Here is a 23,010-nt window from a genome sequence, read left to right on the forward strand (position 1 = left end):
GGCTCATCTCTGTGTGGCTACTGGTATGGTTCATTCTCTCGTTTTATGTTTACATGGGAGAAGAGGGTATGAAAAATGTTAGCTTTAATCAAGTCAGCAGTATTTCTCAGCTTTGACATACTTCATTTTCCACTCAGGTGAAAAGGGCTCCCTCTGCATGCATTGCCGTGCATCCCCACGATAAGGAGAGTCCGTCCCATCCCCTCCTCTCCTCCTCTCCCCTCCACTTCTCCTACAGCATCAGACCTTCACACCTCTGCCACCCAGCTCTTCATATGTCCCTTTAGAAACACCCTGAGCAGCAGCCGCACAGACATGTGCCACCGTGTTACGTGAGTTTAAGCCTCTAGTTTTTAAGGTCACAAAGCCACAGCTGTGCCAGCGCTGGGCTCCACGCCCGACCTTCAGGGAGTGGGTGGCACAGATTGATGGCAGGCCTGCCGTGAGTCCTGAGATCACTTGCAGCAAGGTGGGACTTGGGGAAACCAAGAATCCAGGTGCACTCCAGCATTTTGTGGAGACCCTGAGACCTCCCAGGGATGGCAAGGGTGTGGCATCATCTGAGGGTGGGAGTGACTGGTACCAGGAAAGTATTGGTAAATAATTTGCCAAGAGATGGGACTTCAGGGGAATGAAACCAGTTGCAGATCCAGACCTAATTCAACAAGTACTTTTGGCTGGAAAGCGAGTGTGGGAGGGGGATTTTTAAAATATCAAAATATTTCATTTCAAGACAATATTCCTGAATTATTCTGTTTTCTAAATGCCAAAATGTTGTGAATGGACATTTTCAAAGTGAATTTTTGACATTTCATTTCAAACCAGCATTTTGCATTTAAAACTTGACCCAGGTTGAAAGATGAGAGGTCAGACACAAGAGCCTAATAACCACAAAATAAAACCTGTTATTTCAACTTCAGGGAAAATAAAAAAAAAAAAAATCACAGCAGAGCTCCTATGTGTGTCCAGATCAACATGTCCCTAAATGAGACCTCTGAGGAGATGGAGACACTGGAGCAGCAACAGACAGTGTGGTTGGGATAAAACCAGCCAGGTAGTGGCCTGAGATGAAGTAGAAAATGCCCTTGAGCATCCCAGACAGAACTTTACTCTTATCTCAAAACATTTCACTCTGATCTCAATAAGGCTGTTTATGGTGGGATGTGCATCTCTTAGGGGTGCTTGCATCTGTTCAGCTCCATGCATAGCAACAGGCAGAGCAATGACAAGCAAAGCCCCTGTGGCGGTGGCAGTTTTACCCGTGCTGTCATCTAGCTTTAGGCAAAGTGGCAACCAAAGTGCTGTTGTCTTCCAGCACTGTCCTGCTGATGCCTATGAAAACCAGCGGAGCTCTCCATAGGCATGTGTCCACAGGCAGCTCCAGGGGAAAAAAATGCAAGTGTAAGCAAGATCTGAGTGCAAGAAAATCTCTGCTAATTAGGGAAGGGGCCCTGGTACTTCTCATAATGGATAGGTGTTGGGGGATGATGACCAAGCGGGATGAAGGACACTGCCAGTGCTTTGAGAAGATGCTGTGCCCCCCAACTGCCTCTTCTGTACAAAGGCAGGTTGAGACTCGAGGGACGTAAAGAATAGTCTTCCTCCCCCTTCCCCGCTGGCCCCAGCCTCTCACTCCTGCCGCCCCATCCTCTCTGCGGTGCACACGTGGTCCCCGCTGGCCATGAATAGAGTTGGCATGGGTGGGCCCAGCCCGAGCCACTGGGGCTCACGACTCCCGACCTGAATAAGCAGCATAAAGGCACAGAGCAGCCCCGTCGCGGCTCCATCCCAACCCATCCTCTCCAGCTGCGACAGCATCCGCTGTGGGCCCAGGCCGGCCATTCTTACCAAGTCCTTCTGTGCCGTTTGTCTTTCTCTCCCTCTCTCGTCTCCCCCCCGCCTCTTTTTTTTTTTTTTTTTTATTTAATCCCTTTTTTTCAAACATATCATTACAGGAGCAACAAAAAAGATGGGACAATACAGCCATTGATGAACTGCTCTCGTCCTCCCGTCCCGATCCCCCCCCCCCACTCCCTCCCTCCCCTCCTCTGGTGCGTGCCAACACTCTTTCCACCCGCCCAGGGCTGGAGCCAGCGCCAAACAACCTCTGCTAATAAACAAGAGGAACCAGATAAACCAGGAACACAATAGAGGGATTTGTTGCACTTTAGTGATGGTGGGAACAATGTCAACTCCGTGGCGCAGCTGCATGGACCCCCTCCCATCCTCTCCCCCCACTGCCTCGCGCCCCCCGCGCACTTGCAGCCCAACACTGTGATTTATGAAAGGCCAGAGGTCACTGTGCATTAAAGGGCTCCTTTCTTGCATCATTTATTAACCCCTCTACGACAAGGCGCACTTATTGTGGTGGTGGTGGTACAGCGAGTGGGGAGGGGGTAGAGGCATCCAGCCCGGCGGCACCGCACATCTCTTGGAGGATGCTGAGATGCAGAGCTGGTGTTTAAGCCTGGTTTTGTGCTGATCTGGTGTGTGCAGGAAGGAGGGGAACCTTTGGTGAGATGCATTTCAGCCAGCAAAAGCAACTTGTGCACTCCAGCGTGGCTCCGTTCACATTTCATGCAGGTCACCATCTGCCCAATGGCTGGTGAGCTCAGATCACGGTCCGTGCTGTGGCCGTGCGCACACCGAGGGCTGACCCGAAAGGTTGCCCTGAAGACCCCGTAGTCCATGTGGTAGGGTTGACCATGTTGCATCACCAGAGCCTTGGGTCACCTTGGGCTACCAGGTGTGGTCACGTGGGCCAGGCAGAGGGGAGACGGGGCACCACGGGACAGGATGGACCACTCCAAGGTATCCTTCTCAGGCTAGTAGAAATGTGGTCAAAATCTTTCCTTGTCTCACCGGAGCTGGTTGCCATTGCAGGCAACGCTGCAGTGTCACCATGCAGCACTTTCAAGCCTTCCTGTGTGGCCGTGAAGCAACGCCATGAAACACTAGCATGATAACTCGCTGGCCTGATCTTTTTCTCCTGAAGTTGCAGTGACCAAGTCAGATTGGGCAAAACGATGCAGCGGCAAAGGCTTCAGTACCAAAATTTGTGGTCCCCTGAGCTACCGCCCCATGTCCCCAGCCATGCTTGAGGGCTCCCTGGAGACCCTCTCCATGGGCAAACTTGCTTGGGAGGACAAACAGCATGGCCATCACAGGCTGGGGGTGATGGGCGAGCCCTAGAGAGGGGTCTCTGCTGGAGTTCACGTCCACCGTGAGGGCGATGGGTTTGTGCTGGCGCCTGGTTGCCTGGCCCATCCCTCCCAGCTCAGCGGAGGGGAGGCTGTGGTGTTGACGGGTTGGGACATCTTCCGCCCTGGGATGAAGTGATGGGGAACAAGGGACAAGCTTAGGAGCTGGTGGGAGCCCTTTGAGTATGGGTGTCGGGGTGAGCCCCTGCACAGGGCAGAGGGGACATGGAGGCTAGGGTGAAGGGGAAGATGGTCCCGCTGCCCAAATGCCAGGCAGTAACGTTGGTAACCAGCCGAACTGCTCCTGCCCTGGCTTTGGTGCCTCAGCCTCAGGCCGTGCTCCCTCGCTCGCTCTCCCTCGCATTCCTCCGGGAGCTGATCAGGGCTTGAATGACACCCCAGATGACTCTTTGCTATTAATTCCTGTGAACAGAAAGGGCTCCTTGTTCTCCCAGTCCTACTCTCTGGAGGAATTACAGGGGCCAAGGCAGCAGGCTGAAGCCTTCCTGACTTAACCCTTCCCCCGGCTCCCCAGGAGCCTCCCTGCAGCCAGAGGACTGGCAGAGGTGAAGATCACCCTGGAGCCACCTCGGCCACCGCTGAACGAGCCCACCGGGGTCACCCAGCACTGCTACAACCACAGGTCATGTTGGGAGAGTCCCCTTTTCTGGTTGTTCTGCCCAATCTTGTACAATTCCCTTCCTCTCCCCTCTAGGCATCTCTCCTCTGTTGTGCAGACCGAGAGCACCCAGCTCCCTCCATTACATCACACTGGATATGCCAGACTCCATCCGAAAAAAGGCGAACCCAGTCCCCTTCTGCCCCAGCTCCCCACCCCTTCAGCGCTTGCTTTTTGGGGTTCGCTTTTCGGAAGTACACCTGGCCTCTCTGGCAGGAGACGAGGGAGTTAACAGCCAGGGAATGTCCGTGCCACCCATCAAAGCAGGTAGCAGACAGACATGCTTGCCCCGCTCCTCTTTGATCCTCCCAGACCCAAGTAATGCAGAAAATTGTCCCGGTTAGCCATCACAAGTCCTCAGCATGCCCGTGAAACGTTGGGCTGGCCAAGACAATGGGCTGGGAGCTGCCTGGGGTCTTTGCAATGCTCAGAGGTGATTCTCCTCTCTTCTTTCCATGAGGTTTTCCCTACACCTCCTCCCTGAAGCAGCTGGCACCATAATCCACTGCTTTAAAGCAAAAAATGCCTCTGAGTGAATTCTCCTGCTCGGGCACATCAAGGCACACACACCAGCGGCAGTGGCGTGATTTCCTGCACCTGCGGCAGCCCTCACCGTGCCTCGGAGAGGGAACAGGGTTTCTCCTGCTCTTGAGCCGGGTGGGACTCAGCAACCATGTCCCAGACCCAGTCCCCAAAATGCTTCCCGAGGACTCCCATCCCATCCCGGAGCGCAGGGCCACGCGCTGATTGGCATCACCTAGATTGTGTCGCCCATGGGGAATGAAAGCCCCGGAGGAGAGCAGCCACCATGACATTCCTTTTGCTGCCCTGTGCAGGACACTGGGTTGACAACCAACCTGGTCAGGCTGTAAACAACTCCAGGCATTGCCTGCCTTTTGTTTCCCCTGATACCCCACAGCAAAAATTACTGCACACCCCCTGCAGCTAACTCTCCTCTAACCACATGGCCACGGCGTGGTGCTGCCAAAACCCAGGCAGAGCTACGGGCAGCTCTTTGCTTTTCCTGAGTGACCCACACCACTCTCTTTCTCCTCGGGCTGCCTTGTGGGCAGCCAGTTCACTGATGCCCATGACTGGAAGCGAAGAGGCATCTGAGAAGGGCTAGGACCAAAATTGGGAGCTTCAGCCAAAAACAGCGAGGGGTGATGAAGACCAGAGCCTGGCACTGGTTCCTGTGCCCATCTCCCTGTTGGGAGGACACCTACGGCACAAGGAAAACTGAAGGGCTCTTTGGAGATCGCAGCTGTCACAGAATCGTGGAGGGTTACACAAACGTGGGGTTTGGGGACCCTCTGCTTCTCCTGTTCACAGAAAGGCCTTGAAAATGACCTGCATGCTGGGGGCTTGGGAGGCCAGCCCTGACATCAGATCGGGGAGGAATCTGGAGGCAAGGGCATGAGGAAGTGGTGGAGACAGGCCTGGGCTTGGGTGTTCCAGCAAAGGGTATGGCCTGGTCCTGATCTCTCCCAGACTGCCATCAATCATGTCCCATGATATCTCACGAGTGAGACTGGCTGCAGACCCGTAGATTTTCCAAGCATTATGGTGGCCTCTCCCTTTGCTCCTCCCCGCTTTTCTTTGGAGCATCACACTCAGGCAATCTTCAAATAAAGAGCAACCATTTGAAACCTTGCTATTTTTTTCCAATTCTTTCATGACTCCCTCTGTGGGTGGTTCAGATGGTCACCTGGCCATCCCCTCACTAGTCTCCACTTCCCTCCAAGACTGAGTAATCAGCTTCCCAGCTATTTTATGGTCACGGTGATGAGGTGTGATAGGGCCCCGTGGCATCTCCACACCAAAGCGGACATGCAGTCCTCACTGTTGGATATACTATTTCTGGCTGGGGGAGCAGGACTTTGAGCATGGGTCAACTGTCCCTGCCATCCACAACCTTCCCACGACTGCCTGGGTTGCCTGGTCCTCTCTCTTTCTCTTTCTCCCTCCTGGGCCACAATGGGACTAAGCAAATCCATTCAGATCTCCCCACACCACAGCTTGGGCGGGGAGCTGGTTTCCAGCAGGAGGGCTGCCCCCCCTCCTCTTCCTCACCGAGCCCTCCCCTCCAGCCACGGCAGGACCAGCAAGCCTCATGCTGGCGAAGATGCAAATCCCACGTGGGAGCCGGGAAGGGTCAAGGGCTTGGCTTTTGCACAGGAAACCTGGCTCCCCTCCCTGGCAGAGAGAGAAGGGGAGACTTCTGCATCCCCTTCCCCAACACAATGTTGGGATGGTGACCCCCTGTCCTTCCTACAGCATCATGGGGGGACACGGCCAGTGCAAACCCTGCCCAGCACGGGCGAGAAGGCAGCAGGGACAAGACCCCCACCCCCCCCCAAATCCCAAACCTTGCCCCCCCCACCAGCCCTCCTGTCCCTCATTGCCTCACGTGCCCACCTCCACGGGAAGGGGAGAGGCGGTGGCTCGTCCATCCCGGTGGCCGTCCCCATCGCGGCCACTGCCGCCGCCTCAGCTCCTCCTAGCCCGGGTTTCCTCTCCCGTCTTCGGGTCTGGAGAAAGCTGGACGCTCTTAAAAAGCTTTTTATGTGCGCGCGCGCGTGTGTGTGAGTGTGTGTTAATCACATGATTGTCGTTCACCTGTATCCCGAACAAAGACGGCGCACTGTTTAAGGCCCAAACAAGAAAGCCGGCAAGGGAAGGAGGGGGGGAGTGTTGGGAAAACTGAAGGGACCGTTGAGAGAGCGGGCGCGCGCGGGAGAAAATCCTTATCAAACTCCCAATTCATGGGTCTCCCTTTCCCTCAGCACACTGCGGGTATTGTTTGGCTGGGGGGGGTGTGTGTGTGTGTGTGTGTATTTTTTCGAATGTCTGTGTCGTCCTCCCCTCACTCCCCGGCTCTGACGCTCTTTTACTGTATGGAAAGATTTCATGGGGAACCCCTCCCATTTTCCCAGGCGGTCTTGGGACAATACCAGCGCTGTGTCCCCGATCTGGGCAGGGGACAAAAGCTGGCCCTGGCTCTCGCGCTGGGGATCCTGCTGCTCCTCTGTTGCGGACAGGCTCTCCCCTCTTACTCCTCCTTTGCCACAGGTGCAGGGGATGGGTGTCATCTAGCAAAATCCCTCCCCAGCAACCTCAGTGGTCCCACCTTGGTGGTGGAGGTGTCCCACCAACGTGGTCCCCTTGTTGAAAGCCTACTGAGCAGGTGCCCCTGCGACGATGCACTTCGCTCGCTGAGCACCCAGCCCGGAGCAGGGTCCCCTTCCCATCACCCTTGGGACCAATGTGGATTGCAGGGGCACCTAGCCTGGTGGGACATCTCCACTTCCCACCCACTTTTACACATTGCCCACCCAACATGGCTGTATGGTGGAGAGGTGGCATCCTTCCACCTTTGCATATTGAGGACTGAGGTCCGAAGAAAGCATTTCACTGATGTGTCACAAGAAATTTGTGGCTTAGCAAGGTCTCTGGCTCATGAACCACCTTCACTGGTTGGTCCTTCATCTGCAAAGGACCGTCCCTTTTTATGGACCTGGGCACCCCATCCATAGAAATATATGCTGAAAAGAAGGGGTGAAAACCTGCTATAAGAGCATTTCCCCAGGAGCCAGTCATTAGGAAGACTTGCATTTGGAAACACCACTTCTGCAATGTTAGCTGCTGTGGCCAGTGGTGGCTCTTGGAGGGTCCGTGTCCCTAAAGAGTGCTCCCAGGGGACATTGGAGGAAGAGATATGCCACCCCAGTGACTCCTGAAACAGGGACAGTCTCTCCTCCTTCCCCTCTGCCTGTCTTCTCACCTCGACTGAAGAGAAAGCATCACGCCTATCCCTGCTGCAGTAGAGGTATATTTTCCACAGCACTTTCTCCTGCATCTGCCTCTTTGTAGCACAAGAGAAGAGACGACACATGAACAGAAGAGACTTGGAAAAGGATATACGAGCAGTCAGTGCTGTGAGAGGGGGGTGGAAACAGGGGAAAAGGCACTACAGGGAAAAAGAGTTCAGAAAGAGGAGGCAGGACCAAAGGAGACAAAAAGCAGGAACTGGAGAAAGGCAGAATGAAGGGAAAAAACCCTTCCCTGCCATTGAAATGTGAGGAGATGCTGAGACTGCAGATTGCAGAGACTGTGTGGCCAGTACACACTCCTTTGAGGATGTCCCGGTCTTCAGCTGAGGCACCCACAGCTCTTCCAACAAGGCACAAATGGGACCCGGCTCCTGTCTGGCAGGTGGCAGCAGCCCCTGACAGGGACGGTGAGCAGTGGGACAAACACGGGTCCAGAGCCCTGTGGGTTACTGAAATCCCTTCTGGGCTTGATCCTTTTCTTGCCCTGGTTTGGAGTGGTGGGTCAGACACTCTTCTGCTCACCCAGACCCTGGGCATGCAGGAAGATGTGAGCCCCACCACTCCCTGTCCTGCCGGAGTCAAGTACCGTCTCGTTCTCCCCGCGAAGCTTGCCAAGAGGCCACTGCATTTGGGGTATGAGCTGAGCAGGCTGTGAAGTTCCTCCAGTGCCCTGTGGGGTTCCTTTGTCTCCTGGTTTGGGATCTTTCCATCAAAGCACTAGGAAGACCCCCAGCCTCTCACTCCCTACCACTTAGTGCCCAGCACCCTGTATCCCCACTCCAGAGGGAATGAGAAATCCCTGCCCTGTCATCTCTTTCCCATGGGGTCCACAGGAACCTGTCACCTGAAGGGAGGGCAAATAAACACCCTTTTCTGACCATTTTTTGTGGCATTATTCCTCCCTGCCCCTGGTTGCAGCCAGAGGAACAAGCAGGACAGTGTTTCTCAGCAGTGGCCATCTCTCTGTGGGCCAGACCAACCCTCCCTCCAATTGTCCCACACCTCATATGCAGGGTCCCTGCAGCATGAGGAAGACCCTTGCTGGCTGGAGGAAGATGCCATGAGCTCTGCAGCATCATTGGCTCTTCATCCAGTGGGCCATGGACAATTTTGTATGAAGCGACCGTGCCCCGTTTGTTCTCGCAGACAGAGGGTGAGCTGCCAAACTGCCCCTGTCCGTGCTGCGAGATCCCTTCTCGCAACAACCACAGCCAAGGTCTGTCTTAGTAAGAGAATTAATCCCATACTTCAAGACTTGAGGTTCACCAGCTGCTGCTTTGGTCAAGGAGGCAGGGCCTCAGTGCTGTTTTGCTAGGCTCTCCATTGGGTTTTCTCAGCATCCAAGCAAAAGGCACCCACATTTCTCTCTTGCAAAGAGAAAAAGGCATCACATGAAGAAGAGTATCTGAGCCCATCTTTTTTCTGTAGTAGGTAATGCTGAAGAGAAGAAAGGTAGGAGATAAACCCTTGGGATTTTTTTTCTGAGGGATGCAAGAGGCACCTTTAAGCACCTCTGCCTGCTTGATGCCAATGGCATGCAGCCATTCTCCCTCCCAGCTCTGCTCAGTAAAGACTTCTCACTGGGCTCTAGTGAGGATTTCCCTGCAGCCACCATATGGTTTGAGAGCTTTACTTACTCCAGACAACGGCAGACATGCAGGAAAATGGCCCTGTGCTGTCAGCCAGGTCTGCAAGAGCAGCAGCCAGTCCCACAGGTTTGCCCTGAGGGCTTTAGCTCAGGTGCTCAGCACCATCCTTGGCACTGGTTCCCTTATGCTTCATGTGGTGCCAGCCAGTGGTTTTTGCTGGGCCTTTCTAACACAAAGTTTCTGGAGAGTGAATGTCTGCTACAGGAGTTGAAAATGTTCCCGAAATCCCTTGAAGCTGGTTCTCTGGGTCACATCCACTCATCTCTTTCTATTTTCTGACTTAGCACTGAAGCGTCTTCAGGTTGGCTCTCCAGGGAGGAGCTGGGGCAGGACCTAGGTTTACCTCATTGCTAACTCAGGAGGACCTGGGAGGGTCATCAGATTTTTCGTGGGTGACCTCTCATGGTTACAAGGTTGGTATTGGGCTATACCAGCCCCAGTGACAAAGGAAACTGAAGAAGCCAACTACCAGAGGCATCTGGGAAGGAAAGCGAGCTAGAAAATGGAAGATGTGGTGAAGAACATCCTAACCCATTGAGTGCTGAGATCCTCTACATGTCCCAGTGCACGAGCAGCAAGAATGAGGGTGAGCGAGTCCTTCTCATCAGGAGACCTCCCTTTCCTCGTGAAAGACCCCACATTTGCCTTCAGGAGCAATTCAGCACGTCGGAGGAAGCAGAGCCTGCTTGTCTTGGCAAGACCCCACAGAGATGGACGTGTTGTGACGAGCCCATCCCGAGGGTGCAAAAGTCCTAAGAAGGTTCAAACTGGGATCCACTGTCCAGAAGCACAGTATTTTCCCTGGACCTGATGTCCTCCATCCTTGGGACACCCCTGACCTCCTGCATCCCTTTCCCCACCCGACAGACTCAGATCTGAATTAGGATGCCCTTTTGGCAACGTCTTGACCCCGGGGTCCTCGGCCAACTTGTTGCACAGTGGGATCCCCATGAGATTCTGTGACAGGGACTGGGGACTCATTTGGCACATGGGGAGCACCAGACCCCACAGGAGCAACCGTGCTAGCAGGGGAAAGAAGGGGGATCCCAGTCCAGGGGTGAACACCTATCTACCCAAACCCCCCCAGACCGCAAATCCCCCCAGGGTTGAATCCTCCAGCACCATCTCTGGGGCGGCCACGCCGCCGAGACCAGCCCAACGCCGGCGGCTCTCGTGAAGAAGCCGGCATCGGGGGAAAGCGGGGAACGTGCCGGCAGCTGAGGTGGGGTGGGGGGCTGCCCGCGTCCCCTCCCCGCCGTCCCCCGACCGTATTCTGGCTCTGAGGACTGCTTGGCTCCACCTTCCGCCCTTCCCTCCCCCGGTGCTAAGCAGCAAAGCCAGCTAGAGACATCCAGCTGGGGTATTAGTAAAAACCAAGCCTCCCTCTAGGAATGGCACTTGCCTGAGAGCCTCCCCGTGCCGTGCGCCCCGACGCTGCCGGGGCTGGGAGGGAGAACAGGGGGGCTATTGGGATACAAATCGCAGCCCTCGCAGGATCCGCTCAGCACACCGGCCAGCAACGTAAGTTTTTCCTACCTGAGCTCGCTCGCCTGTGCACATGCTTTTTTTTCCCCCTTTACTTTCTCTTACTTTTTTTGCGATTTCCCCAGCAAGGGTCTGTGTCACCCTCTGAAACTGGAGGGATAGCAGCCCTTGGTCTGCGCTGGCTGTTTTTCAGCTAAGTCAGAGGCATGCTTTTCTATCACTTCTTTTTTTTCTCTTTAAATTTCTTTCTTCTTTTTTTTTTTTTTTATTTCTGGATGGGGGGGATAGAGAGGCCTTTATTTTTAGAGTGTTTCTTTCTCCAAGGGGGGAACTGCTGCATGGTGGCAGGGACTTTTAGAGGTGACTGCAGGCAGAAGGACAGAGGAGGAGTGTGTGGGGCAGGCAACCCAAAGCCTTGGCTTGTCTCAAAGTTAAACTTGGTCTGTGTTTGTATCTGTGTGTATATATATATATATATATGTGTGTGAATGTGAATATGTACATGCATACGTAGACAGGCGTGTGTTTGGGGATGCAATGCGGATGTATTTTAAGTCTTTGGTTTACGAGCAGCGAGAGGAGGGTGAGGGATGGGGTGTCCCCACAGAGGCACTTTCCCACAGCCGGGATCAGGGTCTCTGGGTGCAGGTCCAGGGCCCTGGGCTGGTTCCCTGCCCGGTGGTGCCGTCTGCTCAGCTTCCCCCAGTAACCGGGATAGAGATCTCTTCTGGTTTATCGATATGGTGCCAGCGCACCCCCTCGCACGCCTCCCCCTGAGCACCGCGCTGGCATTTCACCGCATGTCTTCGAAAGAAAGGCGCACTTCCCCACCCAAGTTTTGGGGCCATCCCCCCCATCCCGCTCCCTTTGGGGAGCTGCGCCCGGGCAGGACGGTCCATGTCACTCTCCTTTCAGGTCCCCAACCCCCCTTATCCCTCTTGCCGTAGGCCCCTCCACACATCAGCTCCAGACGACGGCAGAGATAGGGAGTGATATCTCAATTAATCAGGGGCCCCGACCCATCCCCACCCCCATCGATCACGGGTTTTGTGGTGTGCATGGCAATTGCTTTGCTTGCGCTTTTATTGAGTGGCCCCTGTCTCGTGGTCAGCTCTTCAGAAACCTTGGAGTCCCTTTCAGATTTGGTGGTTGCTTCTCCTTTTCTCTCTTTTCCCCCTCTCTTTCCTTTCTTTCCTTTGTTTTTCTCTCCTCCCTCCCCTCCCCAGTGAGAAGAAGGACACCAAGAAGGAAGAGAGAGAGGGCTCAAGAGCAACAATGGCTGACGACCAAGACCTTTCGGAGGTGGAGATGAGCCCGGTGGGCTCTGAAGACCACCACTGCCTCTCGCCAGGACCCTCTATGGCATCAGACAACTCCCCGCACCTCACCGGCTCCGGGAATGGGGAGATGGGGAAGGTCAAGAAGGAACAGCAAGACTCGGAGGCTGACGACGACAAGTTCCCGGTGTGCATCCGTGAGGCCGTCAGCCAGGTGCTGAGTGGCTACGACTGGACCCTGGTACCCATGCCCGTCCGGGTCAATGGAAGTAACAAGAGCAAACCCCACGTCAAGCGGCCCATGAACGCCTTCATGGTCTGGGCACAGGCTGCCCGGAGGAAATTGGCTGACCAGTACCCACACCTCCACAACGCTGAGCTCAGTAAGACCTTGGGGAAGCTCTGGAGGTAAGAGCGGGCAGGCGGAGGGGGAGCACGAGGGCTGAGGTCCAGAGGTGTCCTGGAGAGGACTGTGTGGTCACGTGGAAGGATGGAGACTTAGCGGGATGGAAGGGGTGTCCCTCGAGGGGACTTTCTTCCCCGCGGGGAGCCCCCTCGCAGGAGGCACAGTCAGTGACTGGGGCAAGAGCGGTGGTCGGACGTAGTGAAGGGCTTCCGCAGCAGAGCTCGCCTCCATCCTGGGCGGCAGCCCTTTCTATGTTTCCCATTAACTTCCTCTGTTGTTCCCGACCGGGACACTCTCGTCCTGGTCCTCACCTGCCTGACTGCCAGGGGAGATCTTGTTTTATTGGCTCACCCTCTCTGTTGGGCCAAGATGTGCACTAGCAGGAACTGGGCTGAGCCCCATCCAGCTTAACTCACTGGTGGGTGCTTCAAGCCTGTTTGAACTCAGGTCCCAAAGCCAACAGGGGTTATTTTCCGCACAGTGCTGCAGAGCAAGCGGGAAACCAAGTTACGGCCGAGGAGGAAGGTCAGGGGAAGGGACCCAGGCGGCCAGAGCCCCGCACCCATCCTTCCCAGGACGGTCCCAGTTTTGGCAGGCCATGCAGGTGCAGCGAGATGGACAAGGAGAGCCCCTGCTAGAAAGGGGGGCTGAGGCTTAGCAGAAAGGACGAGACCTGCAACAGTCCCAGCCTTAGCAAGCTCTCTTGCAACATGCTGGCTCAAACCAGCCCCAACTCTTTTTGCACCCAGAGAGATAGCCTCCCTTCTCGCCAGCACACACACGCTCGTCCTTCTGGCCCCACCAGTTTGTTGCAACCATTTTCATTTTGGCTTTGTGCAGATCCCTGGGTCCTTTACGTACCTTCCCCAACCCGCTCCTCCTTCCTCTGGCAGACCGACATGCTGCCCCAGTTAATCGCAGCCAGCCTGTGGGTGCGCAGAAAGTGCCTGAGCCAGCTGTGTCAGGCTGGCCGTGCCACTTCTTTCCCATCTGACGGTCTCTGCCAATAACCCCATCAACCTGTTACAAACACTTTCTGCCACAAGTCCCCAGCACCGTCCCCCCACTCACCTTTTACACCAACCAACGCAAAGCAAGGCTCATGCAAACGGGCCCTCTCTTTCTCTCTCCTGCCCTAACGGCATTTCGTGGAGGAAGCCCTCAACCTTGGGTGGGCCAAGAAACATTTTTCCAAGCAGAAGCAAAACACATCCCGTCCAGCAGCTGATGCCGAGGTCTCCTCCTGGCTTCAAACCTCCTTGCTCGCAAGGAACCGAGCCCTTAGGCACTAGCTTCTCCCTCTGCTATGTCAGCCCATCTACCCCGACCCATCAGTGTCCAGTGTAACCCCAGCAAAGAGATTTCTCTGGGAAGGTGAAGGCAGGGCGTGATTGTGGATGTCTCACCTGATGCTCTTTCCTGCTTTGTTCCCCGCTGCCATCCCTTCCCTTTACCACAGCACTTGCTCCCCCCTGGGACTCTGCTGCCAGCCTCTGGATTGTAAAGCTGTGCTGGAAGGGGTGCGCATGTGGGGGAAACCCACCTTTTTTGTTCCCAAAGTGTTATTTCAAGGTATCGTTCCTTTATTGCAAAATATTGCCAGATTTTAAAGCAACGGTCTCCCTCCAGACACTGCATTTTCCTTGAAAATACAGCAGAGCAGGGAAACCCTCCATACTTACCACATTCAGAGCACAGGGAGATACAGCCCCGTGGCCACATTCACGCATCCGAGTGTCTCCCTGCTCCCAAGGCACGGCTCCCGCCGTTGGCCGCATGGGACTCAGAGTGGGGGGACGCTGCCGCTGGACGATGGGCACCGTGCAGCCAGGGAGAATGGGTCACCAGAGAAGCTCACAGGATCAGGCCTGGGGTTGTTGCGTGCTGCTGGGTTTGCCACCCAGCTTCTTTGCTTGAACACATCTCTCCGAGTGTCCCTAGTGCAGGCTGCGGCTCTCCAAGCCGTGTCAGCCCCTACAGGGACTGTACAGCAGAGTAAGCTGGGTTAGGGGTGCAGTCGGTGTCTGGCCTGGGTAGGACCACATGTGTGTCTTTTTGTGAGGCTGGGGGGGGGAAATATCAGCCCACAAAACTCCAGGGGAGGTGGCCCAAAGGTTAGCAGGATAGTAGCCTGAGCCTCCCCTTCCAGCCACTGTACGGTTGGGTCTTCCTCCACTGAGTTTCCTACTGCCCCCATCTAAGCCGTCCCCAAGGTACAGCTCCTACATGTCGGTACAACTGCGAGCAGTCGGGTTTTGCTCTGGATGGCTTAGTCTCAAATATTTGACGAGGGTCCCTACAAAGGGCCCTGGCCATTTGCGTATCTGCACCCTTACAAGGTGGCCACCCAAACGCTACAGCCTACATCGCTAGTCGCTTTGGAAAATGTGGGTGACTTTTGTTTCCACATGGGCTGCTCTGAGCTTGTACAGGTAAAGGGCACGTCAGGCAGAGAGAGACGAGTGCTGGTGAGCACGGAGACTGCCTGCAGACCACCATTAAACCAAACACGTCCCCAGCGATTGGCGCTGGGTGGGGACGGCAGAGGCTGGGAAATCTTGAAAGGCATCTAGCAGATTCAACAATAACCCCAGTGCCGTCCCACATGCTCCTTTGCAAAAGTGGGCTGCAATGGCCTGGGCTTTTTTTTTTTTAAGCCTGGTGGTTGCTCCGGCTCTGTGCTACCACCATGTCCTCCATGGGTCCCAGCGCTCGTTGGGAAGGGCTGCAGGACATGCCCCGATGGCCACACTACCCGCCTGGCCCCAAGTACGGTGCTGAGGGGGGCTTATGGCCCCATCCACCTCCCTCCGTCTGTACCCACTTAGGGTGCAGTCGATGAACCGAATGTACTGGAAAGGAGGAATGGAGTGTTTCTGTGTTTGACGGTCATGAAATCGCACCTTGGCTGCTTTCTTGCCATGGGGTGGGACAGGGAGCAGCTCTCAAATGGAGGCCAGCTGCTGAAAATGTCGGCATGACTCTCAGCCAAAATGCCAGCCAGCACCACCTCCAGGGTCAAAAACAAGCGAGGCATGGGAAGAAGGGGAGGAAGGCTCGGCAGGGAGGAGCGAGGGGACCCGACGGATGGATCTTTGCATGGGGGTGGCAGCACCCAGGGAATAGGGTCATGCCCACAAAATCCGGGACCGTGGACATGTAGCAGAGCTCGCCTGGCAGCTTTCTGCTCCCTTGCCTTGCATCAGCCCCGATGCCCAACCCTATCACCGCACTGACTCATCGGCAGCTGAGTCCCGGCACAGGATCAGGCCTCTGGCCGCCGACCCAGTCGCCCAGCACGCAGCGCGGTGCAATGCCAAGCGACAGAAGGGGAGGCTGCAAGAGGCGAGCAGGAAGATTTTAGCCCTTCTTTCTCCCCCCCCCGGAGCGGAGCGCTGGGTGCTTGCCCCTCTCCCCTGGCTCGGGGGGTGAGCATTCGGTGTCGGGGAGGGTGGCGAGGGCTCGGTTAAGCCCCATGAAGGGCTTTGCTCTGTGATCCATAACTTCTCTGCCCGTGCAAGATTCCTTTGCATTATGGCCTGGGGAGTGTGGGGGGGCAGGAGGGGGAGGGCAGGAAGCAAGTGAAATCCAAATCCCCCCAAATCTCCTGGCCTTTGCCTGCTCGCACCAGTTTCACTTTGCTAAAGCCGATTTGAGCTCTGATCCCAGCGGGAGGGAGGAGGGAGCAGGCAGCTTTGGAAAGGAGAAGGCAAAGACGCGGGGAGTGGACTTGCTGCTGTCCTGCTGGTGGCACTGCCCATGGGCTGCTGTCAAGGGGAGAGGAGGTGAGGCACTCAGGCATAGCTCAGAGGGCAGGGATCTGACCCCTGCATAGCCTCGAGTGGCTCTGGTTCACGCCATCCACGAGATGGATCTGGGAGGCTGAGGGGCCCACATAGAAAGAGACCTTTCATTCCCAACCGCAGCATCTTATTAACTTTAGCACCATCTGGGCTGGGAGTGCAGGGACGCCGGAGCCTGGCTGCCTTGTAGTGAAGTGCCCTGGGTTGCAAGGCTGCAGGTTTTGCCTCTACTCTCCATCTCCTGTGGAGATGGGGCGTTTTGCAAGGATGAAGGTTTTGCCAAGGCAAGGTCGCCTCCCAGTCCACGATGCCTACAAGGGTTAGCCATGCCATCCCTTTGGACCCCTTGGAAGTCCATGTGGAGCAGCACAGGCTGAGGGATTAGACCCCTCCAGGATGTGTGAGCATGGTGTACGGTGGTGGGAGGGAGACAGGAAAGCTGGTGTTGGATTCACAGTGGCTCAGTTGCTTTAATCTCCGGGATTAAGGCAGTGGAGGAATGTGGTGTGCGGCCGCGACCTGCTCGGGCTGCCTGGAGTGAACCCAGGTCAGCACCGTAACAGGCTCCAGCCCGTGCCATACACCTTCTGGCTGCCAGCCGAGGGGATGCACAAGGAGCAGGGGTAAAAGGGGTGCTTAGGAACTGACCTGTTACTTGCTGGCAACCCCTTTGATCCCCAGCAGATTTATCTGTGTGCTCTTTGAGCCGTGCCTTCTCTTCATCTTCAGTTTTTCAGGCCAGTTCAGGCCTTTGTATCTTCCTCAGTGCCTACCGCTTAACAGCCTAACAGCCTAGCATTTTAGAGCTAAGGGATTCGGAGGTACCAAGGTGCTGGCACAGCCTCATCGCTAGGTAGTTCTTTTGTTGGGGAGAAGAAGTCATGGACGTCTCATAAATGGAGTATTTTTTGCCCTTTGGGAGCCCTGCCATTCCTAACGGCTGCTGGAGTTGCAAGTCATGCAAAGACTGGTCCCTTCTGAGACCACTGGTTTCTGGTTGGAAGCAGGATGACTGTGAGTCACAAGAATATTTGAGGGGAAAAATCATAAAATGAAACTGAAGTGCTTCCAGCCGAGATGCTGCTAAAGGCTTGAGTAATGAGGCTGATCTCATCTTCAGATGCTCTGAGCCATCCTGCCCGCACACTGCACCATTTCCTCAGAGAGCCTATCTTAACTAGAGCAGCCCATGATCTGGCAGGAATACAGAGAAGGAGCTTACACTTCTGCAGTGCCTTTCATCCAGAGACCAAAGCTCATCTATTTCTACAAGGCTAGCAATGTAGCAGCTAAATTTTTTACAACTGCTTGGCTAAGTTCAAGAAGGGCTGGTCCTTTGTGCTTCAGCCTTTTGCATTATCCATGTCTAAGGTGAGCAGGAGCCCCAGGAACAGCAGAATACACTGCTTCCCCCTGTTCCAAATTTTCTTTAATTCCCTTCTAGGATATTGTAAGATGCAAACTCCACGCAGCAACATGGGTACTGTGGAGCCAACACCAATTGCTGACACTTGTGCTCAATAGAGCTCCAAACCTGGAGCAGAGCCTGTGGAAGGGTGGGAGGTTAAACTGGAATAAATACAGTCTGGGGAAGAGCAAGAGACATGTGGGAGGCAGCACTACAGGTAGCAAGGGTGTGCCACACTGCTTTAGTCTGAAGGATGATCCCAACTGCCCTCAATCTGCCCAAAGTCTTTGAAAGCAGCTTGTCCAGCCTTATTTTACACGGCTATGAAAGACTGTGCTTTGCCTTTGGACAATGTAAGAGAGCGTTGAACTTACTGAGGTGAGACACATCACACAGCCAGGGAAGGGGGACCCAGCGCTGGCACTAAACAATGTCAGGGCTTAATAATTAATGAGGAGGAGGAAAACATTGCTGTCTCCACTGAAACACTTCCAAGCTCTCCCTGTTGTTCTGGGAAATACCCTCAATGGGACAACACCCTGACATCTGGATTTACATGCTGTGTCCCACGATGCTGTGTATAGGTGGTTTTTTTCTGACATACCTGCCCTTCTCCTTCCCCTCTTCTCTCCTTTACCACCTTGGCCTCTGCAGGCTGTTGAACGAAAGCGACAAGCGGCCCTTTATCGAAGAGGCGGAGAGGCTGAGGATGCAGCACAAGAAGGACCATCCCGATTACAAGTACCAGCCCCGCCGGCGGAAAAACGGCAAGGCCACGCAGGGCGAGGGCGAAGGCCAGGTGGAGGGGGAGGCTGGCGGGGCTGCCGCCATCCAAGCCCACTACAAGAATGCCCACCTGGATCACAGGCATCCCGGCGAAGGGTCGCCCATGTCTGACGGTCATCCGGAACACTCCTCAGGTGAGTGCCAGGTCTCCGTGAACCTACTGACAGGTTACAGCCAACTCGGAGGCTCAAAAAAGACAAGTCATCACGGTGAAAGCCTTAGCGATGTGGCTCACACCTTGCCTGTGACCCAACTCTGCTGGAGCCAGCAGTGTAAGGACATGCCCGAGTTTCACGGGCACTTGCATTCCTCTGGTCAGGCAAGGTATTGTTGCACCCTCCCTCTTTTACCACAAGATGATATAAAAAGGTTTGGTTTTGGCTGGCTATTTCTCTCTCCCTCCACTGAAGTCTCCAGCCAAACAGCTGCTGGCATACTGGGAGGAGCAGAGCTGGGCTGTGTAAAGCCAGGCATAAAGCATTAACTCACTTCTTCTCTCTTTTTCCTCCTCAAAATGTTTTTCACGTTGCAGGTCAGAGCCACGGGCCCCCCACACCTCCTACCACCCCTAAGACGGAGCTGCAGGCAGGCAAAGCCGACTCCAAGCGAGAAGGGCGTTCCTTGGGGGAAGGGGGAAAGCCACACATTGACTTTGGCAACGTGGACATCGGGGAGATCAGCCACGAAGTGATGTCCAACATGGAGACCTTTGACGTCAATGAATTCGACCAATACCTGCCGCCCAACGGACACGCCGGCCACCCAGGCCATGTTGGGGGCTACGCGGCAGCGGCAGCTGCTGGCTACGGCCTCGGGAGCGCCCTGGCTGCGGCCAGCGGACACTCTGCCTGGATCTCCAAGCAGCATGGAGTCTCCTTGTCCACTGCCACCTCATCGGTGGTAGACTCCAAGGCCCAGGTGAAAACGGAGGGGTCCGCCCCTGGAGGTCATTACACCGACCAGCCCTCCACCTCCCAGATAGCGTACACGTCCCTGAGTCTGCCCCACTACGGTTCGGCCTTCCCCTCCATCTCCAGGCCGCAGTTTGACTACCCGGACCACCAGCCCTCGGGACCCTACTACAGCCATTCCACCCAAGCCTCCGGCCTCTACTCTGCCTTCTCCTATATGGGACCTTCCCAACGTCCCCTTTACACTGCCATCTCTGACCCTGCACCCTCTGTGCCACAGTCCCACAGCCCCACACATTGGGAACAGCCCGTGTATACGACTCTCTCCAGACCGTAGGGAATGGGGAACGGTGACCGAAGCAGCGACGGAAAGGCTCCGAAGAATCAGCACAGGCAGAAGAGCCTCCGAACTCCGAGGTCACTCAGTGCCATCCAGCCACCAGAACCCACTGAGTATACAGAAGTGCCTTTCTTGACCCCGGCTATCGCTGGCTCACCCGCCTAGAGGAAGGTTTTTCGTCCTTTCGCCCTTTACCAATTTCACGCAGGCCACGCGACTGGCTTGCGACACCTTATTGGCCTTCTAGATGAGGAGGATTCTAGACATGGAGTGACTGGTCCGTGGTGGGTTTCGTTGTGCGCACCCTGGACTGTACGATGAGAGAGACCGTCCTTTCCTTCCCCTCCCCAAACTGCTCCAGGGAGTTAGCAAGTGTTTCCAACAGGCCGCAATGGCCAACACTTTGTCACCTGCTGCGGGTGAAAGGTGGTTGCTCAGCCTTGGTGAACATGTTATGGGAGGAGTAGTAGGGAGGATGGCACGGCTGGCTTCCTTGCGATCAGCGTCGTGCAGCAGTCCTGCCTAAGATTCACACATGCATGAATCTTGAACCCCGTTGGAAGACCAACCTACGCTTGCTTCCCTGCTGATTCCCACAGCTGCATCCTAGCTTTTCTCCCCGCCTCTCCTCTCCATCCTGTCTCTGCTTAAACCCACACTCTTTCCTGCACAGAGATTTTAAGGCTCGCCTGAACAACACATAGGACTCAGGAACCGCATTGTTGGTCTTAGTGTTACTCATATCACAGCCTGTGTGCACATGCGTATTCATGTATGGAGGTGCAAGAGAGGTGGGGAAGGGCCAATGAATCATTAAGGTGCTGTGGGTGAATCCTCCTGTCTTACAGTTACTCTATATTGTTCATTTATGTCTGGCATTTCTGGCATCTCAGTCTTTTCTAATCTCTTCAGTATCCCAAACAACCTCGGAGCAAACTTGGCCCTTGCTCTTCCATTTCTGACTGTGCCTGCCTGAAACGAAGAGGCACCAAGAAAGCTACTATGCACTTGACAACACCCCAAGTTGAACCCAATACTCTCTTTGAAGCCCCACTCCAAACTGAGGCTGATGGGGTGTGCACCCCTGCTTGTTTGTTCATCATGTCTTCCAGTCAGTCAACACCTCCCCTCCTACCTACGCTGAGGACGGAAAGATACTCCAGTGGCTTTACGCGAGGTAGATACGCAGCCAATCTTGGATGAGTGTAAAGAAAAAAAGCCTATTTAGGTGCAAAGGAATTTGTTTTCCCCCTTGGGTTTCAAACTGGAAGCGACCAGCTCTCACAGTCAGATCAACCTCCTTTTTTCAGCCCAACACCTGAGGACAGACTGCTTACTTCTCCTTTGTCACCTCCAGGATTGGGGTGGTTTGTCACGCCAGGGAGTGAACTGGCAAAAAAGTTGCTGCAGGAAAAGATGACCCCTGGCAACTGATCACAGAGACGTGTTGTGGGACCTTCCAATGGATATTCCAGTCTAGAAAGACAAAATACTTTGACCAAACATGGACTTGATCGGTGCCGCTGTATCCCTCTGCTGATACGACTGTCAGATGCCCTTCCTGCCTCCCTTAGCTATGGATGACTTATCCTTGTGGTGTCCGAAAAGACCATGTAGAATGTTTGCTCCGTGTACGCATGTAACCTCTTCCAGCCCTGTCCCCTTATTTATGCAAGTAGCACCTTCCGCCCCCACCTCCCTTTCCCCAGTCTCTATGCTGTCCTAGCACCATTAACTCTGCATTAAACATATGGAATAATAAACTTAAAAGTTTCATTTTCATGTGTCTGGGTTTTTTTGACCTCTTTCCTGCAAGTCTCTGGTTTTTTTCCCCCAGGAAGTGTATGATGGGTCACACCACCACCACACAGATCCCGTGCACAGCCTTCCTCTGCCTGTCATGAACAGGACACAGGCAGAACTCTGACTGGCTTACCTGACTCCTTCACAGAGATGAAACTCATCTTCTGTTCCCACCCCAGCTGCAGTCATTTCTTCAGCAAGAAATGTAGTAACACTGACTTCTGTCCTCCAGCTAAGATTCAGCATGTGCAATTAAGAGCACCATTTTGCACGTGCTTCACCCAAGAATTTCTTAGTGTGATTGTTAATGCTCTCCAGAATAGGAACGTGGGGTTTCTAGTCTTGGTTCCTCATCACCAGGTGGCAGATGATGTACCTTCAAAAAAAAACTTCCCCACATACACAAACTTACATATTTTGGAAGCAACCATTAGTCTCTCTGTAGAAACTCTCCCCCCCCGGACCTCTTGCTTTCCACAAGCAAGAACCTAAATACAAACACTCACACACAGACAGTATATTCGAGAATAGATGTATACACCTTCTTACTTGTTGAAGAAGACATCCTGGGTGCAGTCAGGTCCTGGGAGGCTATCTCAAGATGTTTGGAAAGAAGATGTACAGCAGGTATCGGTCTGCTTAAGAACATCTCTCAAGGCCAATGCTAGCAAGGTAGGATCCCAGTTAACACAGAGACTCCACAACAATTACAAATTGATTCCACAGGGTTTCAAGGCTGATGCATGTGATCGATCCAGTGAGTTTGTGTTCACCAAACGCTTTATGGGTGAGTAGCATAAGCAGGATGTCTAGGAACTGTGGAACACGTTCAAAGCTTTTTAAAACTCACAGCACTATTTGGATGAAGTCCGGTATAGGGCCAAGAGCATCATCAGCAGAATGGCTTAATGGATCTAACAGTGGTGATGCCAGCTGAAGAGCTCCATGCAAAGTAGCACTGTGGTCATTCACTGGAGAGGAGGAGAATCACTACCCCAAATTACAGGCTGTGGGAAGAGTCCAGAAGGGAACTATGCACTGCTGAGCAGCTCAGGAGCGTGTGTGGGGAAGAAGGGAAGCCATGGTGGAGTTAGGGGTAGGAGAGCTGATCACAGGGGTGGAAGAGAGAAGGGACATGGTGCGGGCGAACAGAAGAGCGGGAGAAGAAAGTTCTTAACCACACACAACTACCCTTCTCCAGCTCTTCAAAAAGCAAATTAAGAAAGCGAGTGGGCTCTGCCTCAACCATTCTCTAGGGGAAGGGGATGCCTCCTCTCATCTAGGAGGGTCCTCACAACAGAGACAGGACTGAGAATGTCGCTGGTAACAGAGGGGTTAACCACTCGTCCTGCAGCCTAGCAGGAGCTGGCCCGGCATCCTTCCCTATCCCTTTAATCGTATCTGATACAGATGCAAGGCTGGGGAGGGGA

The 23,010-nt window shown here is 54.4% G+C and overlaps 1 protein-coding gene and 1 long non-coding RNA gene across 2 annotated transcripts; one reads left to right on the forward strand and one right to left on the reverse strand.

The window, feature by feature from the left end:
• Window positions 1-2,306: 2,306 nt before the first annotated feature.
• On the reverse strand, window positions 2,307-7,070 carry LOC138690051 (uncharacterized). Its single transcript, XR_011328811.1, has 2 exons — window positions 6,298-7,070; window positions 2,307-3,623 (listed from the first exon to the last, which is right to left on the reverse strand). It is a non-coding gene; the product is annotated as an uncharacterized lncRNA (long non-coding RNA).
• Window positions 7,071-10,643: 3,573 nt separating this feature from the next.
• Window positions 10,644-21,559, forward strand: SOX10 (SRY-box transcription factor 10). Its single transcript, XM_069807274.1, has 4 exons — window positions 10,644-10,882; window positions 12,073-12,531; window positions 18,395-18,660; window positions 19,059-21,559. The coding sequence occupies exons 2-4, from the start codon at window positions 12,122-12,124 to the stop codon at window positions 19,772-19,774; spliced, it is 1,392 nt and encodes a 463-aa protein (XP_069663375.1). The 5' UTR covers window positions 10,644-10,882; window positions 12,073-12,121; the 3' UTR covers window positions 19,775-21,559.
• Window positions 21,560-23,010: the final 1,451 nt, after the last annotated feature.

This window comes from Haliaeetus albicilla, chromosome 19 (assembly GCF_947461875.1).
Source record: "Haliaeetus albicilla chromosome 19, bHalAlb1.1, whole genome shotgun sequence".
NCBI classification, from domain to species: domain Eukaryota; kingdom Metazoa; phylum Chordata; class Aves; order Accipitriformes; family Accipitridae; genus Haliaeetus; species Haliaeetus albicilla.

Excerpts from the sequence above, each read along its gene's own strand:
- SOX10 (XM_069807274.1), top strand. The coding sequence starts at position 12,122 with ATGGCTGACGACCAAGACCTTTCGGAGGTGGAGATGAGCCCGGTGGGC. Across the intron at positions 12,532-18,394 it reads ACCTTGGGGAAGCTCTGGAG|GCTGTTGAACGAAAGCGACA; the intron begins GTAAGAGCGGGC and ends TGGCCTCTGCAG. Across the intron at positions 18,661-19,058 it reads TCATCCGGAACACTCCTCAG|GTCAGAGCCACGGGCCCCCC; the intron begins GTGAGTGCCAGG and ends TTCACGTTGCAG.